This window comes from Octopus bimaculoides, chromosome 22, assembly GCF_046866305.1.
Source record: "Octopus bimaculoides isolate indiv1 chromosome 22, ASM4686630v1, whole genome shotgun sequence".
NCBI classification, from domain to species: Eukaryota; Metazoa; Mollusca; class Cephalopoda; order Octopoda; family Octopodidae; genus Octopus; species Octopus bimaculoides.
Window position 1 is genome coordinate 15046527 of NC_142949.1, and position 13296 is coordinate 15059822.

A 13296-nucleotide genomic window follows, 5' to 3' on the forward strand; every position below is an offset into this window, starting at 1 on the left:
CATTCAGTGATGAAGGAAAGGATCAGAAGAGAATGTTATCGCAGGGTGAGAGCAATACTGAAGACAGAGCTAAACGCAAGAAACAGGATCGAAGCGATCAATGCTCTAGCCATACCAGTCGTGACTTACAGTTTCAATATCGTTAACTGGTCAATTACTGAAATATGTAATGTTGACAGAAAAATACGAAAACTGTTGACAATGCATAGAATGCACTACCCTAAGGCAGATATAGAACGTCTTTATCTGCCAAGAAAAGAGGGAGGCCGAGGACTTCTACAGCTGGCATTAACAATGAAGGTAGCCACAATTGGCCTAGACACCTATCTGAAAAACTCTGAGGACTGGATGCTAAAACTTGTCTCAAAACATGAAAGCAAGAAAGCATTTTACTCAGTAACAAAACAGGCAAAGGAATATCTAAGTGAATTCCAATTGCAACAAATTCAAGAATTAGGCAAACTAGAAACACCTGCAGAAAAAGTTAAGCGCTTGAAAACCCGTGCTAAAATTGCTGCCTTAGATATTATGACTGAAAAATGGCATGGAAAACCTCTCAATGGCAAATACCCAAAGAGAGCGAATAATGCAGATATTGACAAAGCCCTTACCCATCAATGGCTAATGGCCTCTGGCTTGAAATCAGAAACAGAGGGGTTTATCATAGCAGCCCAAGATCAATGCCTACCTACAAAGAACTACCAGGCCAACATATTAAAGAACGGCAGCTCCCCATTATGTCGTATATGCCAACAACAAAATGAGACCATCGATCATGTTGTCTCCATGTGCAGTCTGCTTGCGCCTACAGAGTATCTCAACAGGCATGATAGAGCTGCACAATATATTCACTGGGTAATATGCAAAAACCTGGACTTGCCCCATGATGAAAACTGGTGGGAACACAAACCACCCCCAGTACTTGAAAATGATCACATTGCACTCCTCTGGAACTTCACCATTCAAACTGACAGAAAGATAGACGCAAATAGGCCAGACATCATACTGAAAGACTTCAGACAAAAATCATGCCTCCTCATTGATATGACTGTCCCAATTGATATAAACGTATCTGTCAAGACCTACCAAAAACTGAGCAAATATAAAGATCTTGAAATAGAAATTAGCAAAATGTGGAATCTGAAGACGAAAACAATACCTATTGTCATAGGTGCCCTGGGAATGACAGCGAAACAGGCTGATTACTACCTAGCTCAGATACCAGGAAACCCCAAAATGGCTGAAGTTCAAAAGATAGTGCTCATGGGAACTGCCCATATCCTACGTAAAATACGGTCTATGTGATCTCAAATTTTAAAACAAACACATAATTTTCTTATGGTTTCTTAAACATTCACTAGAACAAAACTGTACAAATCCAAATATATGGTACCCTAGGCATAACACCTACATGAACTTCTAACTTGTTGTCTCTTGAGGTCTCTGGGTGAGACTTGGATCCAACTTGTACAAATGCAAAACAAAAGTCAAACATAAAATAATAATAATAATAATAATAATAATAATAATAATGATAATAATAAACAAAAAACAACAAACCCAGACCGTAGAGATATATAATAGTGTACAAAAAGCACCAATCCAGAACACCACAGACAAACATATGAATGAAAAGGAAGGCAAAACAAATATAAAGCCTGGAAATAACGAAGGGAAACCTGATAATTACGATACTATGAAAATGAAAATAACCGAAGAACTGAAAACCACAGATCTTAGAATGGACCACAGATTATATCTCCCAAAAATCAAAATAGACAATAAAACAACATCAATAATAAACAGCATAAACCTGGCCGTCACGGAACTAACAACCACAGAAACAACAGGCAATATCACTGAGCTAAATGACATGATATATGCGGCAGCCACTGCAGCCACAAAAGAAGCAGGATACTCACTCAAACCCATCCGAACAGGAGTTCTACCACCCAAACAGACCTTGTGGATAAATAACATCCAGAACAAAATTTAAAAAAAGAGAAAAGATTTATCGATCCTCAACGAAATTAGTAAACAATCAACACTACTAAGTAACAAGAAGAAAACAAAAATACTGTACAAATACAGCATTACAGAAAAAGACTTACCTGAGGCAAAAGAAAAACTAAAGCAAGACATCCTTGCCAAAGCACAGAGGATCCGCCGGTATGAGAAACGCCAACGTTTCTTTGAACAAAACAAACAGTTCAAATCCAACCCCAAAAAACTCTACCAAGAACTGGGTAAAAATAAAATAGACATTACTTCAGCACCAACAGCAGAAGAACTAGAGAAATTCTGGAAACAAATATGGTCGGTGAAGCAACAACCCCAAAAAAGGACCATTAAAACAACAAACTTAGCACCTGAGCAACTCTGGGCCCCTATAACAACTGAAGAGGTCACCCAGACAATGCAAAGACTAAGCAACTGGAAGGCACCTGGACACGACAAGATCCCCAATTTCTGGTTAAAACACCTGCCAGCAATGCATAAAAAGCTGGCAGAAAACTTTAACAACATAATAGCAGATCCAGAGACAATGCCTGAATGGCTCACAAAAGGGAAAACCATCTTAATCCCCAAATCCACGGAAACGGAGAAACCACAAAACTATAGACCTATAACCTGTCTCCCTACGATCTACAAAGCCTTTACTGCAATAATATCGCAGAGGTTGAGTAAACACCTGGAAAATAACAACCTGTTTCCAGAAGAGCAGAAGGGATGCTGCAAGGGCTCATACGGCTGTAAAGATCAATTATTGATCAATAAAGCCATAACTGAAGACAGCCGCAGAAAGAAGAAAGGCCTCAGTATGGCCTGGGTGGACTACCAAAAGGCTTTCGACAGTGTTCCCCACACGTGGATTCTGGAAACACTAGCCATAAACAAGGTGGCACCAATTATCATAAAATACATAGAGCACTCAATGAACAAATGGCAGACAGTGCTACAGCTCCAAACAAAAGAGGGACTTGTGAAAACGAAAGCCATCCCCATTAGAAGAGGAATATTCCAGGGAGACACGCTCTCTCCACTCCTGTTCTGCCTGGCACTCACACCTTTAACAGATTTGCTAAATAGAACTGAATGCGGTTACAAATGCTATGGAAAAACAGTCAGCCACCTTCTATATATGGATGACCTAAAATTATATGCAAAAAACGACAAAGAGCTAGAAACACTACTACAGACAGTACACGGCTTTACCAAGGAAATATAAATGAAATTCGGATTAGAAAAATGTGCCAAAGCAACCCTGAAAAGAGGAAAATTAGTTAAAAGTAGCAATATAACACTAGATAAAGCCAATGAAATAAGAGAACTAGACGAAAGCCAACCATATAAGTATTTAGGAGTCAATGAACTAGATAGGATACAACATACACAAATGAAAGAAAAAATAAAGAAAGAGTACTATAGACGAGTTAGATCAATACTAAAAACAGAGCTCAATGCTAAAAACAAGATAATGGGTATCAACACTTTAGCTGTCCCAGTTATACGCTACAGCTACAACATCCTTAACTGGACACTAAACGAACTATGTAAAATAGACAGGAAAACAAAAAAAATAATGACAGGATATAGGATGCACCACCCAAAATCTGACATAGAAAGGCTATATATACAACGCACAGAAGGTGGCAGGGGTCTTATACAGCTAGAAAACTATTATAAAATAACCACCATAGGACTGCAAAAATACCTACTCCAGAAGCAAGGGAAACTAATACAAATAGCCACAAAACACGAGCAAAACAAAAAACTGTTTTCAGTATTTAAGGAAGCTGACAAATACAAACAAGAAATCAATCTACCTAACAAATACAAAGAAGAAGAAGAAGAAACAACAAAAGCTATAAAACAAATGAAATCCAAACTAAAACTAGAACAGCAACGGACCATGATAAAACGATGGCAAGAAAAGCCCCTACATGGTAAATACTGGGCTAAACTAAATGCGAAAGAAATAGACAGAGAAAAATCCCAGCAATGGCTGAGAAGCTCAGGACTCAAAGCAGAGACTGAAGGATTTTTAATTGCTGCACAAGACCAAAGCCTCCCCACCAGAAATTACCAAAAACACATAATGAAAAGAAATATAACAAGTAACTGTAGAATATGTGGAGATCGACAAGAAACAATAAATCATATTATCTCTGGCTGCCCAGTCCTGGCTAAGAAGGAATATATTCACAGACACGACAGAGCTGGGACCTATATACACTGGAAGCTATGCCAACATTATAGAATAACAACAGAAAAAAGATGGTATAAACACACGCCAGAAAAGGTCACAGAAAACGAGAAAGCAACCATACTCTGGGATATGCCAATACACACAGATAGAGAAATTAAGGCAAATAGACCAGATATAGTTGTCAAAGATCATGAAGAAGAAAAAAAATGCTTTCTAATTGATGTAGCAATACCAGCAGATGACAACGTTTCTCTAAAAGAAATGGAAAAACTTTCAAAATACAAAGACCTGGAAATAGAGATAACTCGAATGTGGAATCTAAAAACAGAAACAATTCCTATCATAGTAGGTGCCTTAGGTATAATAAAAAAATATTCAGACAAATACATAACAAAAATAGCAGGACTTACAAATATATATAACATACAGAAAATTGCACTACTGGGTACTGCACACATTCTACGCAAAACACTTTCAATACAGTAAACATAAGAGCACCACAGCAAACCACAGTACATACCCAAGGCGCACAGAGCTGCGCTCGGTAGTGAAGTGAAAGCACGTTATAAAAATAAAACTACTGAATAATAATAATAACAATAATCCTTTCTACTATAGGCACAGGGCCTGAAATTTTTTTTTTGGGGGGGGTGCTAAATGAACCTCAGCAGAATTTGAACTCAGAACATAAGGATGGATGAAATAACCACTAAGCATTTTGCCCAGCATGCTAACAATTCTGCCAGCTCACCACCTTAGAGAAGAAGAAGAAGAAGAAGAAGAAGAAGAAGAAGAACAACAACAACAACAACAACAACAACAACAACAACAGCAACAACAACAACAACAACAACAACTACAACAACAACTACAACAACAACAACAATAATCTAATGGATTTTGAGCGTAGTGTTTTTATATATTTGTCCAAAATCACACAGTAGGGGTGAAAAGAAAAGAGAGAAAATAGTAATTCAGTGAAGGAGAAGTAGTGAGAGTAATAGCCATGTTTGAAAGGGAGTGAGAAAAAGTAATAGCAATGAGAGAGAGGAAGTGGCAAAGAGAGTGCCGTGTATCTTCTGCTATAATAATACTCTTGTGTATTTCTCTGGCACAACATATGAATGAGAAAGGAAGGGGTAATCAACTGATGGAAGTGGGATGGTGAAACAAAAATCAAGTGCTTCAACACCGTGTGAGTATGTGTGTGTGCAAGTAAAAGAGTGAAATGTGAATGTCTGTGTGTGTGTGCGTGCATGTGTGTGTTTGTATAAAATATGTTTATGTATTTGAGTGAGTGTATATGTGTTTGTGTATGTTTATTTAGAAAGTGACATAGAAAATAGAATTACAGACACACATGCAATTTCACATATATAAACAAACACACTTAAAATAAAGGAGGTGGGTTGTAACAAAGTATAGAAAACCACATTCGTTACAGATTGTGCTACTCATACATATAAATGTATGCATACACACACACACACACACGCACGCACACACAAAGTTGAAGCATTGTTTGATTTATTTTTCACCTTTTTGTACCTTTTTTATGGCATGGGCCAACTAGTGTTTCTAATAAAGGTACAAGGTCTGAAATTTGTGTGGGGAGCTAGTCAATTACAGTGACCCCAGCACATGACAGGTACTTTATTTTATCAACTCTGAAAGGATGAGAAGCAAAGTTGACCTCAGGGCGATTTCAACTCAAAACAAAGAACTAGAATAAATGCTGTGAAGCATTTTGTTTGGCATGCTAATGATTGGTTATCTCCATTTCAAGATCTTTGCTGCATGTATCAAATTATAAGAATAAAATCATAATAATAACATATTTCTAAATTTTGGGTAGCGGGGTCACAGAATTAGTGTAGGAGAGCTGGCATAGGAGTGTAATTATTTTATCAAACCCAGAGATAAGAAAGTTTTAACTCACTGTCATCATCATCATCATCGTTTAACGTCCACTTTCCATGCTGGCATGGGTTGGACAGTTTGAGTGAGGGCTGGCAAGCCTGAAGGCTGCACTAGACTCCAATCTGATCTGGCAAAGTTTCTACAGCTGGATGCCCTTCCTAACACCAACCACTCCAAGAGTGTCGTGAGTGATTTTCATATGCCATCAGCACAAGAGCCAGTCAGCCAGCACTGGCATCGACCATACTTGAATGGTGCTTTTTATGTGCCACTAGCATGGGAGCCAGTCAGGTAGCACTGGTAACAACCATATTCGAATAGTGCTTTTCCTGTGCCAACGGCACAGAGCCAGTCAGGTGGCACTGACATCAGCCACATTCAAATGGTGCTTTTTACATGCCACTGGCACAGGTGCCAATCAGGTGGTACAGTCATCAGCCACGACTTGCCTCAACATGTCCTCACAAGCACAGTTTATTGCCCAATGATTGAAGGATACTCTTAAATGGGCCGGTTATGCTGCACTGGCAGAGGCCACAGGTTATGTTCTCACTTGGCTTGCCAGGTCTTCTCAATCACAGTATTTCTCCATAGGTCTCGGTCACTTGTCATCGCCTCAGTGAGGCCCAACGTTTGAAGATCGTGCTTCACCACCTCATCCCAGGTCTTCCTGGTCTACCTCTTCCACAGGTTCCCTCTACTGCTAGAATGTGACACTTTTTCACACAGCTGTCCTCATCCATACACAACCCAAGACCATACCAGCGCAGTTGTCTCTCTTGCACACCCCATCTGTAGTGGAGTTAAATGGGAGACATCACAGAGAACTCAAGCTGGGAATAGAATATTAACACAAGCAACAAACATACAAGTTTCCACAGGGAAAGCAGCAGTAACAGGATGGCAGAATTTGAGGGAAATGGCAGGGAATTTTATAATAGAAATGGTATCATGGGAAATAGTTTACCTCTGGGAACCATGTGGAAATAATACAACAGAATTGACTGCACAAAGGAGAGACTGGTCATCATAACAGACCAGATGACACAAGGGAGGTAATCCATAACTCAGTAAAGAATAGGGATTCATCAAGGGAGAACGAGCCAATAGAGGAGCCTTAAAGTGGTTTCTTGATCTGTTAGAAATAGCAGCTAAATTTCTTGTAAATTACATCTTATTGTCTTAAAAGACAAAAGAGAAGAATATATAATGTAGTCTTAAATGTGACTAGTCTAATGAAAAGAATGTGTGATAACAGCTGGAATGTACTTTATCATAAATCTGGTTGATCCAGGCTGACCTGGTGTTAAACGACAAGAATATCAAAACTCCAGAAGGAAGAGAATTCCAATAGATGACATGAAAGCAATTCTTTAGCTATTCAACGTCAACAATAATATATTCTCAATTTTTTTAAATATCTCAAAAAAATAAAAGAGAGCAAACAATAGCAGAAAATAACAAAGATTAGAATAGAATTGATAGATTTAACAATTAGGAGAATCTTCTAGAATCACTGAAGAAACAGGAGGAACTGACCAGAAATTAATTAACAGTAAAATATGGAATATGCAAAAGAGTGAATGGGGATCCATTTTAAAAATATAAAACTACAAAACAGAAACGATTGGAAGCGAAAAGAAATAAAGGTGAATATTTGAGAATGGATTCTTTGAGAAAAATGTTTCTTTTTCTATCAGAAACAGAAATTTTAAACAAATACTAAAATATGCTGGTCAGATCTCAATAAGCAGAACACTGGAATGGAAAATAGAGCAACAACAATAAAAATCCAATTATGGTAGAAGATTATATGGAAGCAAAATATCCAAGACAATAAGGATAACACAATGGATTTGAGGGGAGGGGTGGAAAGGAAAACACAGCAGCAACACCACAAATATGGGCCAAACATAACTGGCAGGAAATTTACCAAAATATCGATGGCTATTAATTTCTAGCAGCTAGAAATTAATAGCCAACGGTCTCAACTTAAATTACTTCATTACTCTGTGTGTGTGTGTGTGTGTGTGCGCGCGCGCACGCGCGCGTGCATGTGTGCGTGTTAGAATGGCAGTGTTCAAAGAATTACTAAAGAGATGGGAATCAAAATAGCCAGGAGGAAAACAATATTAATTTGTAAAAACAAAACCATCGCAGACTATCAGAACCACAGACCAATAACATGTTTACCAAAGTCATAAATTCCTGATCAGTGGCAACCTGCTCATCCACAGAATAATAAGGAAGCAAGAAAGGATGTTGGAAAGAGCTATGTGGATGGATAGAACAGCTTAATGGTACAGGAAGCAGTTATTAAAGGAATGTCACAGTTGAGAGAATAGAATACTGCAGGATATTGGAATCACTGCACGTACACAAGGTGAGGATAAATACAAATGAAGTTTATTGATGAAATCATGTAAAAACAGAAAACTTCAATAACATTGCAAATTAAAGATAATAAAAAACCTTCCTATTCTAGTAACATACAGTTGTAAACAAGCGACTCTGTCACATCGGATCTACCAGACACAGACTCTTGTCTTGTTGTTGACTTTGACATCAACAAAGCTTCTGACCATGTATATTGCCATCATCACCATCATCATCCTTTTAACATCTATTTTTCCATGCTTGCATAGGTCAGATGGAATTTGTTAAGAAGACTTTCAAAAACCATATACCCTTCCTCTCCCCAACCTTCACTTGTTTCCATGGAAACAAAGACCAGATGTGGTCTTCACAGACAGATGGAAACAAGCGATGTCACTTGTATGGTGGTGACAGATGATTGTGACCATCACATGATGTCTAGACAAGGATACATACAAATGCACACACACTCACAAAGACAAACACACACAATGGGCTTCTTCCAGTTTCCATCAACCAAATCCACCCACAAGGCTTTGATCAGCTTAGGTTTATAACAGATAACTCTTGCCCAACATATGCCCAAAACACACCCAGTACACTCTGTAGCAACCATGCCAAAGATGACAGTGGAACAGGACACAGCTCTGCAGTTCACTGGTTACTTGCCAAACCATCCAACCCATGCCAGCATGGAAAGCCTATGTTAACCCTTTAACATTTAAACTGGCCAGACCAGGCCAAAATGTCCCACTTGTTTTGTACCTACCCTACACTGTCATTCTAAAGTAACATCACTGAAATCTCAAAGCTATGAGACAATACGTGATTAATTTGAAACAATGTGAATAAATATTACATTTGACGGAGTAATTTGAATGCTAAAGGGTTAAGCATCGATGATTATATCATCATCATCATCATCATTTAACGTCCGTTTCCCATGCTGGTATGGGTTAGACAGTTTAACAGGAACTGGCCAGCTGAAGAGCTGCCCAAGCTCTAACTGTTATGGCATAGTACAGTTCTATATTTAAAAGATGAGGAATTATGTACATTATTTACATTATTTACACTTGACGGATATTTGTCCTCATCTTGTTTGTTGTTAACACGTTTCGGCTGATATACCCTCCAGCCTTCATCAGGTGTCTTGGGGAAATTTCAAACCTAGTTTCTCGTTCCTAAGGTATTTTTCGATGTCATTATTTTTATTTTTATTATTATTATTATTATTATTATTATTATTATCATTTTTCAGGTCACTGCCTGGAATCAAACTCGGAATCTTGGGGTTAGTAGTCCGAGCTCTTAACCACTACACCATATGCCCATGAACATATGGTGTATAGTTCGATTCCAGGCAGTGACCTGAAAAATAATAATAATAATAATAATAATAATAATAATAATAATAATAATAACAATGATAATGACATTGAAAAATATCTTAGGAATGAGAACCCAGGTTCAAAATTTCCCCAAGACACCTGATGAAGGTTGGAGGGTATATCAGCCGAAACGTTGTGTTAACAACAAACACGATGAGGACAAATATCTGTCAAATGTAAATAATGTTATGGCCTGGTCTCTACAGCTGGATGCCCTCCCTAATGCCAACCACTTTACAGAGTGTGCTGGATACCGTTATGCAGCACCAACATGGGTGCATTTATGTGGCACCAGTACCAACAAGCCCACAAGATTAGGAATGCTCAGCTGGAGAGGGATGCAGAGGACAAGCCTATATGCAAGGACAGCCATGATTTTACTTAGCTTGGTGCATGTATACACACACACACACACACACACACACACACACACACACATGTCGCAAACAAGAAAGTCAGTAATTAACACCATGCTGATGCCTGACTAATTTCTTTTAACAGAATAATTACTAATAATGTAAGACAAAGAAAAAAAAATGGTTTCTTGCAAAAGCAACAATTATTTCAACAAGTTTCAATAATACTGATGTTGCTGTCGTATTTCTCAGGATGGCAAACGTTTTTGGAAATTATATTTAACGAGAGGGGGAACTCTCAGAGTTGATTAAACGAAACATTATTTACACAAGCTAACATTTTGTTTACACACACACACCTACATACATATATATATATATATATATATATATATATATATATATATATATATATAAATATATATATATATATGTATGTATGTATGTACATATACATGCACATATGTACATATACACACATGTATGAATGTATTTGGTATTCATTCAGGCTCTGTACACTCAATTTTCCATTGAAGTCAACTTTGTCTTTCATCCTTTCAGGTTTGATATATAAATCGACAGACAGACGGATAAATAGATAGACAGACAAACAGACAGACAGATTACCAGACAGACAGACAAACAGGCAAATGAAGATAGATGAAAATAGAAACACTAAATGTCACTAACCTGTTCTGTCTCTACATAGTTGGCACAAGCTCCACTTTCTTCCAAACCCCTTTTTTTAGATCTTGTACCTATAAAAAAACATAAAAAAACAAGAAAAAACACCTTCTTCAGTAACACCGCCATCACAATGATGAAACCTTAATTTGCTAGAAAGAACAGCAGCTGATCAATTTAACCCTTTTGATACCAACCCGGCTGAAACCACCTCTGGCTCTGTAGTACGAATGTCTTGTTTTCAAAAGTTCTGCCTTAAAATCTTCCACCAAACCTTAGTCACAATTTATGTTCCTAACATAAACTTAATGATAACTAAGTTCTTTTACTAAATTCTTTGTTATATCTAAAATTAACTGAAAGAAACAGAGCATCTCAAATTAAATATGGTAATGAAAGGTTTAAAAAAGGAAGAATACATTGAACAAACTGGTCAAAAATATAGAAATGTACAGGATGGTCATGGCTGAAATACTACTCATTATATGTTTTCTCAATCAGGGTTGTCTCAGGGTTAAACAACACCAGATAAAAATTGGATGTCATTTGGATTTTTGTTTCACCTGGATCGTTCATGATTTATGTTCTTTTTGAGGTGTTTCTGTAGAATTCTTTGACCAGAATCAGCAACACAGTTTAGTCAAGCATTGTGTTATCACATATCTTTTAAACAAAGTACCATCTAACCTCAGAATCTCGCAAGTTTTCTGGTGGCTAGTTTTACTTTCAGTCTTGAGACATAACATCCCCAACTAAAAGACATATTCTTCATCTTCCAATCACAATCCATTCCTCTTCACAGATCCACAACAATACACACATCCATTACAGCAGTATCACTCCATACTTTTCATGCTTGGTTGCATTCTTAATTAACTCACAGACATTGAATTTTATCTCATAAGCTGTGAATCTTCTTCATTCAGTAAACCAAGCTAAATTCTCTCTCTTTTCCAGACTTTATATGTTTTTGGCACTCACCATCAATTTTTTCTTTTCTTATTCCACAACCAGGCATTGTTACACTTCCTACACACACACAGACCAAGAATACCTCAAACAGTAATGGAAAAAAGTTTGTGTGTGTGTGTGTGTGTGTGTGTGTGTGTGTGTGTGTGTGTGTGTGTGTGTGTGTGTGTGTGTGTGCGTGCGCGCGCGCGCGTGCATGCGTGTGTGTGTGTGCGCGCGCGCGCGCGTGCATGCGTGTGTGTGTGTGTGTGTATATCATATAAATATCTATATCACCATCATCATCATCATTTCATGTCTGCTTTCTATGCTGGAAACTTGGGAAGTTTGCTACAAAGATATTGAGCATGCTTTGGCAAGCTTCTGGCTCTGAGGCAATGGGTTGTATGCAATGTTTTGAGTGGCGGCGGTGCTTCAAAAGTGGAAGAACAACCCTGGAAGACAATGAGCAATCTGGAAGACAATGAGCAATCTGGAAGACAATGAGCAATCTGGAAGACAATGAGCAATCTGGAAGATCTTCCATGAGCATCACCAGCAGAAACATGGAGAAAATTCATCAGGTTGTGCATGAGGGTTGTTGGAAGACAATCAATGATGTTTTGGACAGTTTGAGGCAGGACATTCAGCAAAAGTGACCGTATCTGTGGATAGTTTGACAGAGAACCATTGAGCTGCAAGGCTGTGTCAGGCTCCAATCTCATCTTTGGCATGGTTTCTACTGCTGAATGTCCTTCCTAATGCCAACCACTTTATAGAATGTACTGGATACTTTTTACATACCACCAGCACTAGTGGGGTTGCCATGTCAACTTGCAGGACATAAATGAACAGAGGAAAAATAAAGGGTAAAAGTTCTCATTACTAAGAGGAAATATTTCGGAGGAGAAAGTGGAAGTGGCTTTATGTCAGATGTTGAAAGGCTAAAGTATGATTGAGGGACAGGCACAGGTGTCATGACATAGAAGAGATTATACACGAGACATTCTCAGTCAGCATATTTATCGGACAAACATTTATGCAACAGGAAGGATCTTTAAGAGCACATGGTGACAAGAGAGGGAAAATGTAAAAAGTATTCACAGAGTCACATTTTACAATAGAACAAGGACTTGGCTGTAGTTTTAGAGGGCATGTTTCTGGTCAAATGAAATGAAATATATGTATGTGTGTACACACACACACACACACACACACACACACATATATATATATATATATATATATATATACACACATATATATATATACATATATATATACATATGTACACATATATACACACATACACATGTGTGTGTATGTGTATATATATATAAATACACACACACATAGATATTCATATGTACACATACACACATATGTCTAAGTAAAAGATGATATGTGAATT

At 37.7% G+C, this 13296-nt stretch overlaps 1 protein-coding gene across 3 annotated transcripts in view; it reads right to left on the minus strand.

Moving 5' to 3' along the window:
* LOC106872929 (phosphatidylinositide 4-phosphatase SAC2) overlaps positions 1–13296 on the minus strand; it is a 1166845-nt gene that overhangs the window by 1095600 nt on the left and 57949 nt on the right. For all 3 annotated transcript variants that reach the window (XM_089339784.1, XM_089339786.1, XM_089339785.1), the window contains one exon: positions 10944–11011. In XM_089339784.1, the coding sequence (XP_089195910.1) occupies positions 10944–11011 (68 nt within the window). The remainder of the gene's footprint in view (positions 1–10943; positions 11012–13296) is intronic.